The 20197-nt window shown below is 43.8% G+C and overlaps 2 protein-coding genes across 5 annotated transcripts; both read right to left on the bottom strand.

The window, feature by feature from the left end:
- Positions 1–309: 309 nt before the first annotated feature.
- On the bottom strand, positions 310–9965 carry eif4ba (eukaryotic translation initiation factor 4Ba). Of its 2 annotated transcripts, XM_030091873.1 has the most exons (15): positions 9897–9965; positions 7594–7734; positions 6396–6601; positions 5745–5861; positions 5544–5598; positions 5304–5450; positions 5049–5201; positions 4726–4890; positions 4375–4642; positions 4172–4260; positions 3822–4080; positions 3678–3715; positions 1218–1347; positions 740–812; positions 310–488 (listed from the first exon to the last, which is right to left on the bottom strand). In XM_030091873.1, exons 1-15 carry the CDS (start codon positions 9907–9909, stop codon positions 411–413), a joined length of 1932 nt encoding a protein of 643 aa, XP_029947733.1. In that variant the 5' UTR covers positions 9910–9965; the 3' UTR covers positions 310–410. The 2 variants fall into 2 exon arrangements, with proteins under 2 accessions (XP_029947733.1, XP_029947734.1); XM_030091874.1 differs by lacking the exons at positions 740–812; positions 1218–1347.
- Positions 9966–11917: 1952 nt separating this feature from the next.
- On the bottom strand, positions 11918–15372 carry LOC115388102 (keratin, type I cytoskeletal 18-like). 3 transcript variants are annotated; one of them, XM_030091042.1, is made up of 7 exons: positions 14866–15372; positions 13477–13559; positions 13209–13365; positions 12944–13108; positions 12713–12838; positions 12334–12597; positions 11918–12177 (listed from the first exon to the last, which is right to left on the bottom strand). In XM_030091042.1, the coding sequence occupies exons 1-6, from the start codon at positions 15310–15312 to the stop codon at positions 12373–12375; spliced, it is 1203 nt and encodes a 400-aa protein (XP_029946902.1). In that variant the 5' UTR covers positions 15313–15372; the 3' UTR covers positions 11918–12177; positions 12334–12372. The 3 variants fall into 3 exon arrangements, with proteins under 3 accessions (XP_029946902.1, XP_029946903.1, XP_029946901.1); XM_030091043.1 differs by having other exon boundaries at positions 11918–12184; positions 12337–12597; XM_030091041.1 differs by having other exon boundaries at positions 12377–12597.
- Positions 15373–20197: the final 4825 nt, after the last annotated feature.

Here is a 20197-nt window from a genome sequence, read left to right as displayed (position 1 = left end):
CAACTGCAATCCACAGAAGTACAAATTCATTTTATTCCCCACTTTTTCCATTTATTTATTACAATTATTTCAATGATATCCATCACTTTTTCCATGAATCAGCTGTTCCTCTTTTCCATTTAAAACAAGTCCAGTATGTGACTATTCTCGAGAACCTGAAGAGTCCTGAAGGCAGGGCGGGCGGGGGGGAAGCAGGAGGGGGGTGGGTGAGAGGGGAGATGGCGATTTGAAAGTAAAGGACAGGTTTGTAGGCGGAAAGGAGGTCGGGAGTGATGTTCCCCCAGGAGCCGCTTTCATGTGAGGAGATTTTTTTTTCATAAGCTATGTGAGATTAAACATTTTTCATTTTTTGCGTTTGTCATATTCTCCTCTCCTTTGCACTCTCTGGCCGTGTCTTCTTTATTTTCTCTCTATTCGACGTCTTCTGCGTCGTCACCTTGGTCTCCGTCCATTAGCAAAGCGGCGTATTTACTGGCTGAGCTGAACTTCTGGAAAAGGCAAAACAGAAAGAAGCAGAAGAATCACAACAGTAGCTTTGGATGAGAAAACCAAGTGTCACTCAGAGGAATGTCTAGCCTAAAGTTCTAAAGGGACGCGTCACACTGAGGAAGGTTGGCTGCTGATGGGATGTTTTATCTATTGGAAAACTGACTTGTCTAACCAGAACACGTTTGGAGAAGCTTCAGAATGAAGAATAAAGTCTTGCACAAGTTTATGCAGATTTCAGTCAAGGACCTACGGGGGTTGGGGTTTCTTCGTATTTCTTTGGCTCTGGAGGTGGTCTGGAGTCTCGGTCTCTTCTGTTGTCCTTTCTACAATCAGAATGACCACAGGCATTAAAATGGAACGGCACTACAGAGCTGACCCTTGATGTGCATCATCATGTAGACACAGATCAGAAGACGACTGACTGAAGAAGCACAAATTCTACAAACTTCCACCGAAATAATTAACTCCCGCCAGCAGTGTGGGTGCCCAGCTCACGCTGCTCTCAGCCATCACTGGCGACCCTTTACCTTTTCTAGGAGGAAAAGGTAAAGTTGCAATGAGCTCACAGGTTATGGTGATGCTGCTGCTGTTCCCAGCGTTCGCAACACCGGAAACAGCCAATGCGTGAAATGTGTAGCCGAGCGTTAAGGCCATTCTTTACAGATGCCCACAAATCACCCTCCCTGTCTCGTGGAGAACTCTGCAGCCGCTAGCTTTGTGTAGCTGACCTGTCTGCCTCCTTTCTTCGGTCTTTGTTGGGCCCCTCTCCTCGGCCCCGCCCAGCTCCAGGCCCTGCAGGCCCCCCTCGTGCACGTGGGGGCCCCCGGTCCCGACGCACACCGTCAGCCTTGTTCTCATCTTAAAGGAGAAGCCAGACAGCAGGTTGAAGGGAGGTTGGTGGACGGAACAGTAGACTACACCTCACAACACACTGCAGCGTGAGAAGCCACTGGGTTGGATTCAAAGCGTGTTAGTCACTGATGGAGGGCCGGATGAGAGGCGCGCAACCGCCGCACTGCAAGGCTGGCAGCTGCCTTTAAACCCGGCTCTTAGCTGGCCGGGTACCTGCAAACCAAGCTGTTCTGGTGCAGTAGCTTTTTAGAGTTCCTGTGGCGCGTCGGCAGCCGGACTCCTCAACCGGTCCGAGAAGTTTTCACCTTGCTGTTTGGGTTTTGATAATGTGCAAAACGATGCAAAGCCAAGTTAAAAGCTGCTCTTTCACCCCATCATGCAAATGAGCAACTCTTTAGGACGGACAATGGAACTCTCCAAGGTAGCCTACAAAATGCAGGAACACCTACCACACATTGCTGAAGGTAACGAGCATTATCCACTCTCATACAAACCGCACCTCTCCCAGATCCTCCAGAGTTTGAAGCTCACTCTAGCATCGGGCATTCAAGCAAAGTTGCCGACGTGCGCACGTATGGCTTTTCCATAGTTTTGATTTTTTGTCACATACAGTGCTGTGCCAAAGTTTAAGGCAGGAATCACATCGTGGTTACTCATCAAGAAACACCGGCGAGAAGATGTCAGCCAGTGTTCATGGAGAAACGCCTGCATCTTAAAGAAGAAAGGATCCAGGACCCCAGAGAGCCCGGATCTCCTCATGTAAACTCACACAGACCACATCCAAAGAGGGAGCCAAACGACAAAACAACTTCCCTGAGACGTCCTTTGAAAACTGTGTCAAACTGTGTTAAAAAGAACTGCTGCTTCGAAAGCAAAGGGTGGCGTCACAACAAATATCGATTTCTCTTCGTCCCACATCAGCCTAAAACATTTGCACAGTACTGTATGTAAAGTTCCAGTGATTGGTTGTCAAAGGAGGCGATTGTGTCAGATAATGACATTAACTAGATATTTACATCACTGTCTGAACATTTTGTTTTGACCAGCAGACAAACACAAATACAAGCTGTTGCAGAATTACAAGCGCTGGACGCTGCATCCTAAATACAATAAAATAATCAAAAGAAGTTTGAAAAGCAGACAGAAGGGTTTTTTTCATGGGGGGGGTCAATCAGGATGGTGGCTCTCATTAGAAAATGATTTATGAAGTTCAACAGGTTTACAGGGAAAGGTAGAAGTTTTTTCAGACTTTAGAGGTTGGATTTTAAGCCATTTCTCCATTTTCTGGTCAAGTTTGAAATGTTGGCACTTCTAGTGGTGAACATCTTGTCAATAAGCTCAGATCAGCTGACTGCTGCTGCTGATAAAAGAGCAGTTTAAACATCTGAAGCAGAAACTGGTAACAGAAAAGTGACTGCTGCACCGTTATGATAAAAACTGTTCCATCATTACTATATTATTTCTTTAAAAAAAAAAAAAAAAAAAAAAAAAAAACTTTCTTGGTTAATATGTTTCAAGTCCAGATTGAACTTCTTCAAATACACAAAAGTACGGATGTCTTTATGTCTCTTTCATAGTGTTTTCATGTTATGGTCAAAATGCTACCAGATGAACAATATGTGTTCTCTAATCTTGAATAATCATTTAAAGTTTCATACCATTTATCTATATAGTTAATCTTATTTGCACGTTACCTGACAGACTCATGACTTTTGTGTTGAAGTAGTCGTGAGACACTATTGAAAACCAATTTAATCAGGAATTTGTTGTCAATTCATTGCATTACTCAAAACTATTCAAATTGAAAATCATTCTGCGAAAAGAATGAATTATTAAATCACATCTGCATGTTTAAAGAAACAAACATGAAGATAAAAGAACTTTCTCAAGTATATTGAGAAAAGGTCTCATGTTGGAGCTTAGAGATAAAACATCAATCATTTTTTGTTAATTCGTTCATCAAAATTAAAACATTACAGCCTTATTTAATCTGGCACAGATCTATACATTGGGTCAGATGTTGAGGTCTCTGCTCACGAGGATTCCACATCCACCGACTCTCGCTCAACAATAATTTGTACGTGGGAATGGAAACATCCTCTGATGTTTAAATGAAGATTAGAGATTCTGGAGTCTTGTTTGCTTCTGCTGTGGAGACGCAGAGATCCATCAATGATGATTATGCCCTACGTTTCACTTGTTATTCATATAATATTGATGGAAATCTCTCGCTGGGACCATTAAACGACTGTCTCACTGCCACTGTTTATAGTCGACAGTAATTGTGTGTTTGGAGGATCAACCCGTTCTGCTTAGCGCGCACTCGCAGGACTTACCCTTTCCAGATCCTCTCTCATCTGCAGAACTCGAAGAGCTGAAAAGAAAGTAACAGTCAGGGACTTTCATTGAATGTTTCTGACATTTCTCATAAAATTTATGTTTTTAGAACTTGAGGAACGCCTTTCTGGCAGATCTCTCACCTGAACTTGGGAGGGGTGGACCCGCCGGGGGACACCGGGGAGACGGGAGCTCGCCCGTCGCCCTCACTGGAGCCCGTGTTGGCTGCACTTCTCTTGGCCCACGCGTTCTCCTTGGGAGGAGGCGCAGGCATCACCTTCAGCGGCTCTTTGGCGGAGCTGGTGGAGGAAGGCCGTGACGCAGGTCCCGGGGAAGTGTTGCCTTCTCTCCCGGCAAATACCTCGTTCTCCCCAGAGCGCTCGTTGTCTCGACACCGCGACCCTGGAAGGAGAGGTTTTGTTTGAATAAACTCCAAAAGCACTGATCTCCCTCTTAAAAAAAAAAAAAAAGTTCAGTTCTAAATGTACCTCACCTCTTCCAGAAGTGCTTCCTGGCTGTGAAGACTCACTTCCTGTGCGGGATCGCTCAGGTTGTGACTCCTCAGTGCGCCAGCTTGGGTCTCTGAAAAAAGAAACACAGTGAACAAAAACACCTCTCAGAACGCTGCAGATCAATACCAAATAAACAAATATCATCACACTGTAATGGCAAAAGCCTTTCCAATAGTCTCCTGACCTGTCTCTCATCTTTCTTTCAGGTCCCCGGCCCTTGTCCTCCTCCAGCTGCCTCTGCAGCCTCTCCTCCTCCTTTTTCAGCCTCTCCTCGACCTCCCTCTCCCGGGTCGCCGTGTCAACCGGCTTGGCCGCACCGAAGATGGATGAGGACCTGGCGCCCGAAGCTGGTGCGGCGGCCGGGGAAGTTCCTCCTCCGCCGCTGCTGGGACTGTCGTCCTCCTTGGGTACGCTGCGGGGCTTCAGGTTCAACTTGGGTCTTTGCTGAGGAGCTAAACAGGCGCAAAAAAGAGGAAGACTGAGCAAAGACTGGACAGATTAAACAAACACAGGCGATGAAAAACACACAACTCACCTCGCTCCTCGCGCCGGTCGTCCCGTCTCTCGTATCGGTCCTCACGGTCACCGCCGTAACGATCTCGGTCCCCGTAGCGGTCCCCGCTGCCTCGACTGTCGTCATAATCGCGGCGGAAGCCGGTGCCGAAGGCACGGCGACCTCCTCCACCACGAGAGTCGTAACCTGCAGACGGCGGGAGTAGGAGAGAGAAGACGACTGATTGTTACTGAAAGATGAAAGCTTCAAAAAGAACACGGAACTTATCAGTTCAATCCAGACGAGTTCACTGAGACAGATTTTTTTTAGATTTATAACACTGGCCTTGAGCAAACGACACCCACCCCCTCTATCGTAGTCTCGTCGGTCGTCATAGCGTTCCCTGCGATCCCTATCATCGTATCGATCCCGGTATCGATCTCTTCCTCCTTCGTAGCGATCATTGTCCCGCCGCGGCCCGTCTCTGTAACGGTCTGACTCGTAACGATCCCTTGATCCTGAAACAAAAAGGAGAAAATTTTAAAGCAGAGAAATGGAAACTTCCTGTGTTGACACATCATGTTTGACAGGCTATTGAACAAAGCCCTTTCCTGACTCACTCTCTCCAAAGGCATCATCTCGTCTCGGAGGTCCGTCATCAGCGTCTGCACTTGGCCGAGCTCTCCAGTCGCTGTCTGTCTTGTCAGGACCCATGTCTGCCATCCGACCGCCTCGGTCCCTGCCTCCCATCATCCCACTGTCTCTTTCTGAAACAAGAAGCAGCAGGTTTAATCATCGCTTCTTTCAGCACAAAAGAAAACTGAAATGAAACTAAATGAGGTTAAAAAAAAAAAAGTCACCCTTATCATTTGACTGGTCGGCAATATCCACACGGATCCTCCGGTTGCCCAGATTCTGTTGAAGAATAGATAGCAATATGAATCACCCATTTCAAAGTGTTTTATCAAAATATATCCGAATCTACATCAAATCCATAAGGAAGTACGCATGAAAAACGTTTCTACTGTAGGTGTGTGAGAGTTTCCCGTTGTTATTTTTACCTCTTCATTGAGACTCAGAGCTCTCAGGAGGGATTCAACATCATCAAACTCAGCATAGCCAAAGCCCTTCAGCCTCTCGGGGTTACTGGGCTCTCGAGGCAGGCGCACTGCACTGATCTGGAAACAAAGATAGTGGCAGAGAAACTTATGAAGCACATAACGCTCTAATTAAAATCCCATGACCTGGGGAATGACTTGAGTTAGGAGATGTACAGCGTACAAGAGTAGAATTCAAAATTCTTCTTTCAACTACACAGAGAAAGTTGGGGACATTCATCTTTCAGGTGAAAAAAAGACAAATGTCCTTGACAAATGTGACTTTGAGTAGCGTGAAGTGCATTAAAAAAAAAAAAAAAAAAAAACAGGAATCAGCCAAAGTGCAGAGGGACTGTGAGACAACAATTCACTTCATGTGTGCAGTGGGATGCCCTGTTCTTTTTTTTACATCTTCACTTCCCCTGCGGTGTAAACAGCAGCAGCACCCATGGCAACTTGAGTGAAAAGCTACAGAGGTAGAAGTTATGCAACAGGATACTGAGGTGACCAGTAATCTAAAGTGAAACTGACACTTGACTCCCGATGTTTATGTTGCTTTGCACAACAAACAATTTCATGAACTGTGAACTAAATGTTATAAACGGCTCCACTTACTGCCAAGCCGCGGAAGAAGTCTTTGATGGAGTCCTCGGTGACATCGTAGGGCAAGTTGCCCAGGAAGGCCGTGTAAGGCGGACTGCGGGGCAGTCTGGACCGGTCAATGTTGGGCTCGCGGGCCGAGCGCGGCGCCGTCGGCAGGATGGAGCGATCGATGGGCGGTGCCCGGTACGAATCCTCCTCCGTGTGCCATGAAGTCGAGACTGAAAGGACGAGCAGGGAGAAAATTTCAAATGAAGAAACTTAACTCAAAGTTATTTTATGGGAAACTGTTTTCCTTTAGCTGCGTTACATATTAAGAAATTCAACGGGCGAAAAACAGTATCAATCTCCTTGAAGTCTGTGGGCATGAAACTCAATGAGACTATTTTTTTTAAAGTTCAGTATACATGTAATAAAGAAAAGAAATTGCGAATGCCATTCCAGTGTTTGTACAACAGTACTTTGACTACTGTGAATGTGTTAGCATGATATGCAGCATCAGTTCACAGAAGAGAAACTATTACAAAACAAAACAAAACAAAGGCCTGACTGAGGAGTATTTTTCAATCTGAGGCTTCTTCATCAAAGCACATTTACACTTCAACGTATGAAAGGACTGGAAATGATATTTAACCACATTGATGGGAAAAACAATCTGATTGCACACTTTCTTCATGGTCAGGAGCACTGATCTGAAGGATAACTTGAGTTTTGGTGAAAAAGCAAACCTTTTTAAAGATTTTTGAAGGGCGTTTTAGATAATGCCCTTTTTTTCTGTCAAAATTAAAGTCCTTTAAGAGCTGTCCTGTTTCGAAACAGCAGAATCTTGTTGGACTGCATACTTAAGAGTAGGGGCTTTTTTTCTTCCTTCACAAAGGAAAACTGCACTGGCATGAGAACTGCCCTTAATGACTTGTTTGTGTATTTAGAATTAGAAAACATTATCACTTACCAACTAAACAAAAACTTCATACGAACACAGTTTCAGCATAAAGTTAATTTAAGACATTAAAAAACACTCAATTTCACATTTGAACACACCAATACATGGTGAACAAAGTAATTAGTAAAAAAAAAATATTAAACACTAATTACTGATTAGTTTTGATGAACAACCAGCTATAATATTCATGCGAGTTTTGAAACACTATGTTCTGAACTCAAAAACACCTGAAATAGTCGTGAGGCATGCGATAACCGAGCGTGCGCTCACCATCTCCGTCCAGGTCATCAGTCTCGTCGGCCCAGCTCGTTGACTTGGCCGGGTAGCTGGGGGGCGCACTGCTGCCCCCGCTGTCCTCTGCCAGGAAGTCAGTCAAAGTGAGGGTCTTCCCCTTCTTATTCTTCTTCTTAGCTGCAGATAAGATAAACACAAAGCAGATTTTCAGCTTTGGAAAGTAGAACTTGCCAGAACCCTTGTTGGTTGTCGATAGGTAAGGTCAGTAAGAGATGATGAGTTAAATGAAATGCCGTGCTCATGGTGTATGCAATTAAGCTTCCATATTTCTATTTTGAAAGTGGCTGCTTTGACTGAGCATAGCGCCATGCAGTGTAATCACTGTGTCCCCTAACCTTTCTAAACCTTAAGCTTATAGTAAAAGAAAGAATAGTGCAAGGATTACAATTTAAATTGTAATTTCAGTAAATAAAAAGCTTGATCTTGAGTTAAAATGGTAGCTTTTCAGAACCAGGGAACATATTAGTTTCTATGGGGAGCTGTACAAATATCAGCCAAACCTATTGCGATTTATGGCTTGGCCTTTAAGACAGTTCTAATATTTCATGAGGGACCTTGGATTTTTTTATTTCCAATTCCACATTCCTCTGCTTCACCAGGGGCTTAGTTACAAACACTCAAGTCTCTGTGAACTTTAAAAAAAGCACCAAGAACAGAGTGAGCACAAAATACTGACAGAAATGCCATAACATAAATCTGATTATTCATGACATTTAAAAATTGCGCATAACATTCAACGAAACAGCGAAACACTTGTAACATCAACAAAACAGCAGTAAAAGACTTGAGTGTGTCTTCAGGGGGAAACAGCAGCAGCTTCTGAAGAGAAACCTAGCTAGACAAAGTGACTGCATGTTAAAAATTAACACTTCTTTCCATTGAACAATGCTAATGGAGCAGTCATCCAACCTGAATGTCTCTGTGAAAGTGTAACTTGTTCCTTAAAGTCGTGTGATTGCTGTGACATGTTGAAAGCCATCGAACTGCATGTCTGCAGCATTTCTCAATCACGATGCACCACTGAATGAATGAGTCACAATCGTGCATGGCAGTGTATGTTCCTTCCTGCTCATGGAGAAGATGACAGTTGCAACCCAATTGCCCCGCAGGGCTGCACACCTCTCATGGAGCAGGTTTGATTTGTTTTGGACTTGGGTAAATAAAGGGGAGTGACAAAGCTGGCTCCCTGCTTCATTGTGAAAACCCCAGCAGTCAGGACATTCTTTGTGCACATGGTTACAAAAAAACAACTCGACACATATAGAAAACTGCACAGACTGTTTACAACTTTGAACCCGTTCGTGCACGGTGCTGAGACTGTTCACGTGCAGGAAGGTTTACTTGCCTTCCTGTCCTAGCATGTGCTTTCTAACATACAGTGGAGCAGCTTTGGCGGCACTAATGTGGCGTTTGTCCGGCGAGGAGGAGCAAAGCAGGAACTTCTGGCAGAGCTGACCGCAGCTAAAGCTTCGGACAGTGAATTGTTAAGACGACTCACACTCGATATTTACACGGATCGCTTTTGTCTTTGTGCCTATGCGGGCTTAGTCAGCGGAGGACTGCTGACGGGGGGGAAGTCTCCCTGCTTAGCTGGCTAGGTTTTAGGGCCTAGCGCACGGCGCAGCGCCTGGATCCAAGTGCGCCATCATCACCGGAGCGGGACCGGGCCGGCCGGATGACACAGCGCAAAGTTACGGAGCTGCCGGAGAAGAGTTCCGGGCGCGACCCGACGGGCCCGGCCGCCCCCACTTCACCGATCCCCGATATCAGGGAGCCACGCCGCACACGTGGGGAAGCCTCCTCGGGCGGCACGGGCTCCTCGGCCCGACCCCTCCTCCACACGTCGCGCTTGCGCCGCGAGCTGAGCCGCTCTGAGCGCCACGGCGAGCTCCGCCACATACAATGTGCCAGCCCTGCGCACACTCCCAAACGTTTCTCAACATGTCACCCAAGCATCCGATACCCGCACGCAGCCGCACTCCGTGAAGCGGCGCCGCCTCGCCGCGTCCCGGAGAGGAGAGGCGGCTCCCCGTGTGGAGGTTAAAATACTGGGATCGCTGTAAAGTCGCTGCTTCGTTCATTCGCTTTCCTCCTGCAGCTACGACGTCTTGTCCGGGCCAAAACAACCGGAAAACCGGGGCGCACGCACGAGACAACGACGCGAATCCGTAAACTAAACAATCAACAATCCACAAACTTTAAATGTGGATTTGTGTGAACATTTAAGCCGCTGAAATTCCTCACAACCGACCCGGACCGTTCACCCACATAAACCTCACCTGACGCCGCCATGTTGGAGAACGAGTTCGTGGTAGTACCCGGATGAAGGCGTCAGAGGTTTATCATCGGGAGCGCGCTTCGCCGTTCACGGGGCCGTGTCTCCTCCCTTGTTTACTTTACTGACCCACATCTGCCCCGATGCTCTATTATTCTGCAGGTTGACACTCTGCGAGCTGCGCGTTTCACGTTAGTTCTTCAAAACAACAACAACAACGCTGCACATGTAGTGTCCGCACTTTACTTTTGCATTTCGCCTGTCATTTTCATTGTCCTCCTAAGAAAGTTTTATCTGTTCTTAGTAGAGTTGGTTAGTTTTTATGGCGGATGCCCCTCTTTGCCATCAGGAAAATGTTAAACTTATTTATTGACCTGTTTAGTTTGGATCAGCAGACTGGAGGGCATAAACTTCAAGTTGTAACACTGCATATGTATTTGCGATACAGCCCTTACTATATTTTGGCTACTAACATAAAGTTTTTGTAAAAATCTGTTGCTAACAGCTTCATAGATACAACATTTTCAGTTTATTTCACTGAAGTGGTGGTTTGGAGTGCTTCTAGTGAAGAAAAATAAGTTGAAAGTAATATTTTTAGTAGCAACAGCTCATGTTCATATTCTAACTAAAACTGTTTTCATGTTAAGTGATATCAGACCCACTGCTGTGAGTGTCCAAAACCTCCCCTTTTCCACAATGGAGCTCCCAGGTTCCCTGCTTTCGGACACACTTTCCTAATGTTGACCATTACCCATTTTCTGGTGCTCTTTTCAGTGTTTTGGAGGACAAGGATTGTTCCCTCTTCAGATCACTGCTCAGATAGTAAACTTCGGACATCTTTAATGAACTGGAGTTTCATTTTAAAGATGGCTGCAAACACAGGAACATTAAGCTATAGCATTAGCAATGTTCCATTCATGATATAGTCTTTTTGACCATCAAATTACTTTAAAGTACAGTTTCATTGCAGTGTTTTTATGTGGATAAAGTTACGTTCTGTTTTAGGTGAAAAGTACAACATTTTTGTACTCAAGATCTTTTTTGGTGGTGTCCATAATGCTCAGTATGTTTTGCATCATAATGTACTGAGTGGCTTCTACCAACACATTTTCCCCCCCAGAGAATTTATGCCATTCTATATTAATAACTGCAAAAAGGACAGAAAACTGAATAAATTAGACTCTTGGAAAAAAATAGCCTGAAAAATGTAAGTGCCCGAAAATACTACCCAATTACACTAATGAGTATTGGCAATTTTCACTTCCACTTCAACATGCAGTAAACAGCTTTGTAATTCTTTCTAATATAACCAGACAAAATGCTGCATTTACAAGCAACAAGATTATTCAGCAGGTCAGGTCGGCGCTTTTTCGTGCACAATTTTTTAATGTTCTCAAAAAGGAAAATGAAAGGAAGTTAAAAGAATAAAATGCAAGTTAAAAAAATGAAACTGAAACTACAAAGCAACCATTGGTGATAAACCGTAAGTGTAAGTCACCAGAGTTACAGATTCGATAGGAACTTACCTGCTATTTTAAAACAAAAACTTCAAACTCACACAAAGTGTTATGGCTTTTATTTTCTTGATGTGAGACAAAACGACACAACGTGCAGTATGAAAGTTGTGGGGGAGCTGAGGGGAACAGTGTGGTTTACAACGTCTGGGGTGGGGAGAATCTCAGACAGGCTGAAATCCCCTGATTTAGAGTCCCTCAAGGCTAAATTACAGATATCCGGTGTCAGGCTACACAGCTGTGTATTCTGTTGAACATAATTTCTCCTTTAAACTTTTAGGTTAATACATTAAAAAGGTGAGCTTTTCTTTTGCTGGGTTCCACTGATATCTACTAGTACTTCCTGGAGTTCAGGAAACACAATCGCTAATGTTGCTTTCTAAATGAAGTGAATGCTTGATTGAATCCATGATAGAAATGACCTCAATGTACTGAAAATATTCCTCCCCACAGTTTTTACAGCAGCAGCATATCTTTTATGTCCAACTATACAAATACAAAGAACACATGATTATGGCTCAACAAATGATTTTATTCAATTGTTTGACAGGCAGTGGTCACGTTTAAAACAGTTTTACTGGTTTGTGAAACAATGCCTTTATTCACAAAGGCTTCGTTCATCATTTGCATGGTATGTGGTCGACTGCAGTACAGAAATGACCAACTGACTGGATCAGTCAGTTATTAACCGTCTTGTTTTGTTGGGTTGACTGCAGATCCTTTGTTCCAAATTAGCCGATGGCCAGCAGTTCGTCTACTGCGTCCTGGAGCCTGTTACAAAGCACAAATAAGTGTGACCAAAAATTCATGTTTTCACTTGTGACTTCTGCCAACTGGAACTAAAAGCTCAGTAGCTGTAAGCGGCCATGCAAACCTAGATAGCGCCTGCATTCGCCTCTACCACAAATGCGATCATCTTGCTTTTACCTGTTTCTTTTTTTTTTCTTCTCCACATCTTTTTAACTCTTACTTGAAGTCTTCTCCATCCAGCAGGGTCTTGTAGGTCTCGATCTCCGCCTCGAGCTTCATCTTCATGTTGAGCAGCGCCTCGTACTCTTGGGTCTGTTGCTGTATGTTGGCGCGCAAGTGGGTGAGTTCCTCCTCCAGGCGTAAAATGATGTTATTGTACTTCTCCATTTCCATGTTGTTTCGTAGCTCTGTGTTGTGTAGAGTGTCTTCTAAAGAGGCTTTCTGATGAGACATTTAAAATCATAGGTTAGTCATGAAGTACAAGAAAAGAAACAAGATTATTCCAATGATTTATTTTAAAACGTTATGATTCTTGAAAACACATCTTAACGCTTACTAAGCTCTGTTGAGACGCGAGTTCGATTTCCAGGGTCTGTATCTGTCTGGATAAGTCACCCTTCTCCATCTGGGCCCCTTGAAGTGCTTCTGTGTTTTGTGATACCTGAACCTGCACATCTGCAATCTGACAGAGGCAGAGAGGAAAAAACAAGCCAATGTCCATAAATAAGACATTTCTCAAGGGTATTTTCTAGGATTCACTTTTTTTTTTCTTTAATTGATGACTCACCTGATTTTCGTGCCATTGTTTAAGGTCTTGTGCATTTTTCAGAGCCTCTTTTTCATACTTGGATCTCATGTCTTCCATCACTTGAGACAGGTCCTGACCTTTGGGGGCGTCGACATCGACTTGCACGCCCGACATGGAGATCTGATTTCTCAACTCCATCACCTCCTAACAGACCAAAAGGAGAAGATAAATGTTTGAGACCCATGACTCCACGTGCTGCTCATAGTGAAGTGGGACGGTTTATCTGGGTGTAATGTAAACCCACGTTCTCATGGTTCTTCTTCAGGAAGAGGAGCTCCTCTTTCAGAGCTTCGATCTCGCTCTCGATGTTCACTCTGCTCATGTTGGTGTCATCTATGACTTTCTTCAGCCCAGCGATGTCGGCCTCCACAGACTGGCGAATTGCCATCTCGTTGTCAGCCCTGAGAGTTCACACACAGATCCCATTACAAATGTAATCTGATCACAATATGATGGATGGTAAAGTCATAAAGAGGAATAGCTGCATGAACAAGGTTGGTAAAAGAACATACTTTACTTTGAAGTCATCAGAAGCAAGACGAGCGTTGTCGATCTGGAGCACCAGACGAGCGTTGTCCAAGATCTTGTCAAAGATCTGCATTAAAAAAAAAGACAAAGTTAATTTAACTGGTGACTAAAATGTGAATCAAAAAGTGTGTTCAATGCAAAAACTATTGCAGATTTGCAGAGCTAGATTGAAACATATGATGTGTATCATGCTTCCTTATGTAACTCACAGAAACCAAAAAAATGTAATTGCACAACAGGGCCTCAGCTGGGCTGAATACATGGCAGCATGCAGTCGTAAAAGAGGAACCACAAACTGAAGAACAGGAAGAGTAGATGTTCCTGTGCCAGATCAAAATCTGGTTCTTTTTAGTCAGTTCGAGAAATGGATTTCCCCTCTGACACAGGAAAAAAAGTTGTTCTCCTCTCAATTTTTCGGACAGCTGCGCTGCCTCCGGCCATCGTTTTTCTGTGTATAGGCCGCCGTATGTGTGTTTTTATGTGCAGGAATGAGAGAGAAAACTCTCGATGTGTGAGTGTATACTGTTTTTTAATGTGTTCATTGTGTCCTGTGGGGAGGAAAGGGGGAAGTATTTGTCCCTTTATGTCCTGAGGGAAAAAAAAAACGGGAAAAAACAAGCACCATAAGTGTGTCATTATGTGATATAGAAGAAGTGGAGTCCACAAAAGAATGTGACATTTGACTCCCCCGACTGTGCCCGATTGTTATACAACCATCGCCCTCACACACATCAGTATGTGTAGTCTCACTCTGGCAGTCTGTGGTCCTCTGTGTGTGTGTGTGTGTGTGTGTGTGTGTGTGTGTGTGTGTGTGTTTGTCACACATCTGTTTCAGATTGAAACCCTCCTACACTGCCACATGCTTGCAGAATCGCCAACTTAAAAGCTTAACGGTTTGGAAATGCTTTGTTGGGTGTTTGTCTGGAGGCATCTCGGCCTGTCCCATGATGCGCCCCTCGTGTTGGTGATTCATCACAGGAAGTTCTGGCCAGTTTGTGGCACTGAAGAGTTTCATGGGGGAGGGCTGGAGCTTAGCAACCACACCCTTGATTCTCTTGCAGGAAATCTGATAACTTACAAAGCAGACATCACCGGCATCGGGATTCTCAATTTAAATTGTCAAACTGGTTTTCAAATTATTCAAATCTCTCTGCGTGTAAAGCGCATGAGTTTAAGTGCTATCACAAACTATATGCACACTTGATTTTCATCATATACGCCCAATAGTGACTTCTGGAGGAATGATGATATTAAGTTCCTTACATTTTACTTTGCATCTGCCAAGAACCACAGCCTTAAAGTTCAAGTCAAAAAATGAACACTCAAATTGTGTTTGTAGTTTAAAAAATAGCCATATTAGTTTAAATTCTTACCTTTCTGCGTAGGTCTTCAATGATGGGTTCATACTTGCTGTAGTCTTTCATCTCAGCTCCCCCTTTAGCCAGGGCCTCACTGATCTTCATCTCCAGCTCCCTGTTGGCCGACTCCAGGTTCCTCACCGTGGTCAGGTAGTTGGCCAGACGGTCGTTCAGGTTCTGCATGGCGCCCTTCTCGTTGCCCAGGATCCCACCATCAGCACCGCCGGCCAAGGATGCGCCGCCGACGGCGAGCCCTGCGCCCATTCCGCCACCCATTCCACTCCTCACCTTGAAGGCGGTGGAGGATGAGATTGGAGCGCCTGAACGCACCGAAGATGCCGTGGCAGCAGAGATGCGGGGCCCACTCATACCAGCGTACATGCTGACAGAGCTGCTGGGTCCGGAGCGGGTGAAGGAGATCCGGGAGGAAGATATCGGCATGTTGGAATATCTCTGGCTCATTTTGGAGGAGCTGAGGCACTGCAGACTACCGAGGAGATGTGGAGGCTCGCTGCTGACCGGCTGAGAAAGTGACGCTGGCAGGGGGGAAGTGGGAAACTTATACTCATGCCTCCTTCCCTCAATGAGAGCAGGCCTTCTAAACCCTGCCCACTTTTTAACATCGCCCCAGTCTTTGTTTCCTGTTGCCTCTCACTGCTCTCTCATTCACGCATGTGTTCCCCCCCTCCCTTCCTTTTTTTCACCCACACTGCTTTTTACTGTCTCCATGGAAACGTGCGAAACAAATTTCTCTGTGCAAACACTTAAAAACATTTAGAGAAGACAAACAAAGTGCAGAAATCACATAAACTACAACTCCAAACAAATGAAAGAATCTCTAATGAACATGTTTTCCTGCTAAAATTATCCACTTCAATCTGGAGGATTGAAATAAAAAGAAGAAACGGGGAAGATATACTTAGAAAATGACTTTTCCTTCCAGAGAGTAACAAACTTCTTTCAGCTGCCCATAAAAGGCCTAATGTCGACATTTTCTGCATAGTTTCTGGGTCTGTGGTTAGCCAGGCTCATGTGAACCAAACTTCCTATCTAGACCAAACTGAGCACCAGATAAAAAGAGCACAACTAAAACACGAGAGCAGCGGAAAATATTTTGACTAGACCAACTGCAATCATAAACCTTCAAATCTAGTCCAAATGGTATTAAGCACATTTGTGATTCGATGTCTGCACAGAGAAAATAACACATAGTGCTCATGTATTGAACCCTGACATACTTAAAAGGAAACTCAAGCTTTGGTCATAGCTAAAGGCTCTGCAAGAGAATAATAATAATAAAAAAACCTGTTAGCTGATACCTTGCTCAGAATACAAAAAGAAGGGAAATAAAAGCCGCCCTCATTCATACTATAGGCAAATATCCAAACAAATCAGTTCACTGGAAGATTTTGAACAATTAAGTTTGTAGCCTCTTGAGAGGGACTCCCGATGTGTCAGCATGAAAAGCGCTGCTCAGGTTTCACTGATCCATTGTGGACTACAACAATATGTAATCTATATCTGATTATGTTACAGAGCTACATTCAGTTGTTCAGAACGAATTATCAATATGTGCGTGACTAATTGAATTAGGACACAGATGGAAACGTTTTTAAGGCAATGCAAAACTCTACAGACAGCTGAGAACAATGCCGACCAGTTTTCCTAAAACCTGCATGTTCAAGCATGAACCTGGACAGGTTTAGGTGAGCCTGATGTTGTGGTCAGTAGGGATTTACACATCGAACCCCAGATGGCAGTAAGAAAGACAAACGCACCACCCAGAGGGGGAGGTTTCCACACATTCCTACACCCTCCTGAGCTTACACACAACCCACTTCTTTACTCCACCTTCAGAGCTGGTCAGCTTTCACAGTTCCTCACAGATAACACCATGTTATCCTGACCCTTGCTGTGCATTTCTTTTCTTTTTCTAACTTTAAGACAATATTGCAGGAAATACTACTCATGTTAAAAAAAAAAGGGAAACGCCAGATGCCTACTAAAGTTAAGATAAGAGGAAACGGTGAATTGAATCAGCGTGACGCACGCCTCATGATTCTGTCGCCACAGTGCTGTTTTGTTTGAATGTGTGTTGGCAACACTTTACCTCAAAGCTAAAGTAGGGACCACGAAACTGAAAAACAAAACTTGAACAACGCTTCCAGGTAATAATCTGTAATCTGCTTAAACATGGCACACGGTGCTGCCTGCATGAACGGGTTTTTTGAATCTTGCTCACACAAAGTTAGCAGCATTCCCAAAAGTCAATACGGTGAACCTGAATCCCTCTTGTTTTTCAAAAGATAAGACAGTAGAAGAAGATAATGAAAAAACCAGGGAAAGACGGAGTCTTTGAGTCTTACTAACAAACACTGGGAACCTGAAAATTGCTGCCCGAGTTTATATGCCTCACAAATCTTGGACTACAGTCAGATAATGACTGTTCTTGGTCTGGTGTGGCCTTGAATGAACTCCACTCTCCCCTACTACTGTGAGCCTTCCTTTAATCCAGCTTCAGCACAGAATGAGTGCTCTCGCATGCTTATATACGCACACAAGGCTCGGTATTTGCATAGATGCATATGTATGTTGTTAGAGACCGACGCTCGAAGGAATGTAAGCAGGCATGTGACACTCATACACCGTTATTCACTCAACTTTCCACAGCCGCTCTTAATGACTCACTCAAGACACACACGGAAGGAATCAATGCGTACGTGATTTTTTTTTTTTTTTTTTTTTTTTGCATGATTTTATAGTGGTTTAATCGTCTGGGCTATTAGCAGATAGAGAGGATCACACATCAGAGCTGAGTGAAATGTTTCAACTGAGAGGCATTTTCTCTGAGGGATGTCATGTCCCCTTGTGGTGCAAAGACATTTCACACAAAGACAATGAAAAAAAGCTCGTGCCTGGAGTTTGAACTCCTTCTAATGGACAGTCACCCATATTCACAGATCTGACCAGTAATGGGTTTGATTAAAGGGAGCAAAACTTTCTAGAACTATGACCCTACAGGTTTTTGAGAATATCCAAGGTACCAGAAGCATTTACTTTAACTAAAACCACATGGACTCAGAAACAAATCACAGGGGGAGGGAGTAGGTCGATGGAAAAACAGATATATGTCCCACCCCACCCCCTCTCATCATGGAATTTCTGCTCTTCCATGTGAGCAAAAGTCTTGAAGAAGCTGACTGAGTGTCCAGTCATGCCTGTGAGTCAGCGAGGAGTAGTTCTTGGACCAGACTGATTCACCAACAATCCCCTGATATATGCTGCTTTTAAAACTTCTACTATCACCCCGTCCCCGCTTTTCTGCACAGCAGTTCACTCTGGTAAAAACATCCGCAATATATCCACGAGGGGGCGTGATTGCTCAGACTAACAAAGCTACAGAAAGGAGATGAGAGAGCACTCTGCATAAAAGCTGTGTTGACAGTGAGTTCATGGATCTGGAGTTTACCTAACTCTCTGTTCCATCCCTCTGCCTGGATTCCCTTCATGTGTTGCTGAGGTTCTTTGTTTGCACAGCTAATAAAGGTGAAGCAGGACCAGGTTTTTATAACAGATACTCCTGATAGCTTGAAGGCTTGGCAAGTCGACCCCCCCCAAAGAACACGACAAAGTCCAACTTTCAGACTGAAGATGAAAAACAACTCTATAAAGTTTCTTTGTACTTGTTGTTGTTTAATCCTCAGAAACTCCTTGTGCATCATACTGTTTTCATTATTCATTGTGTTTCATGACCACATTAGGATGTGAAATCTCTACAGGAATCACTGATAACTCTTCCAGCAACTACTTTAAATGCCAATGCATACATCTGTCAGTGGCAGTGAAATAGGCTAATTTCTTATTTCTTGTCTTCGCTAATTGTCTTCCCATTCAGCCCACCGGGTCATCGTCTCACCGCCGCTCCTCCCTGACTTGTAGCATGTATGTGTTCCTCTCAGCACATTCCTGTCCCGATGTGTCATATTGCAGCCTCACACAAACCAAAACATCACTTCCCTCTTAGGAGAGTTAAGGTCCAGAGGGTCAGTTTTTATAAATAGACACTTACAGTCCTCACATAAAAGAATTAAGAGATATTTGGACAAATAGGAAAAGCTCTACAGATGCACATGCAGTGACTACAGCTCTGTCCAGTAGATATTAGTCAAAGAGGCTGACGGAATTAAACTGCAAAATCTGGTACTCTTGTACTTATAAGGCTGCCTCCAAGATTAGTACAAGTGCTCCATTGTGAAGAAACACGTCACTTTTTGAAACTAGCCAAGCAAAGCGAGCATTTTCTGATTGGCTCAAAGCCCAGAAGTCTCTTTCAGGTTGTTTTTATTACTTTCCGGAACATGTACCAAATTTGCTTGTTCACTTTTAGTTTGTATACTGAAGTCTGTCAGGAGATCAGGAGATATGTAGGGCTATCTTTTCTTTTTTTTTTTTTGCTTTTTTGTTTTTTTTCTATCAGCAGAATATCTATGAAAGTTTTCCGATTAACACATAGAACCAAGAAAAGAAAAAAAAAATCTTGGGAAGATCGTATCTATCTATACATCCATCCATCCATAGATATGCTGTCTGACAGTAAGGTGGGGTTCTTAACTGAAGAAAAAGACAAAGTCTGTTTGCTTTACACCTGACTGATATGGAAGGAATGTGAATCCACAGCCATTGTGTGTGTGTGTGTGTGTGTGTGTGTGTGTGTGTGTGTGTGTGTGTGTGTGCAGAGCATCAGTCAAAGCTTGTAAGTGTACAAAAGCAAGGATACGTTATATGACTGTATAACCCGCTCATTGTGAACACAGTGCTTCCACTACTGAAGTATATTTGCAGATGCAACTATATTTCCTCCCAAACACTCAGTAATATAATGGCAGTTTAGTGTATTTAGGGCATAAATATGTTACTCCGTCGTGTGAAACGTGCAGTCATTGCCCTGCAGCAAGTAAACGACATCACACTGGCCAACCACAATTTACTTTGCAATATATCACGTCTATGAGAAGTGTTGTAAAGTGGAGGAGAAGGTAATAAAACCTTTCGCTTGTTCATTATACCCAAGGTTTGATTTGATATTCTGGTCTTGTGCGTGTCTCCTGGCATATAGAAACTCTACCAAGGATAAGTCTGACTTTTGCATTTTAATTATATTATAATTGCAAAAGTAGGCAGAAAGTATTTCTTCCTTTTGAAAGAGCAGTTTCATAAATGTTTATGATGGACAACTTTCCCAACTTTTCAGTGTTTTTTTGCAGTAGTTTTAAAGGGACTGGCACACCAGGTATTACGTAATCCTTGTACTCTTAATGTTCTGTAAATGTGTAACGTGATGCAATTT

The sequence above is a fragment of the Salarias fasciatus genome, chromosome 5, assembly GCF_902148845.1.
Source record: "Salarias fasciatus chromosome 5, fSalaFa1.1, whole genome shotgun sequence".
Classification (NCBI taxonomy): Eukaryota; Metazoa; Chordata; class Actinopteri; order Blenniiformes; family Blenniidae; genus Salarias; species Salarias fasciatus.
This window is presented reverse-complemented; position numbering and strand designations above follow the sequence as displayed.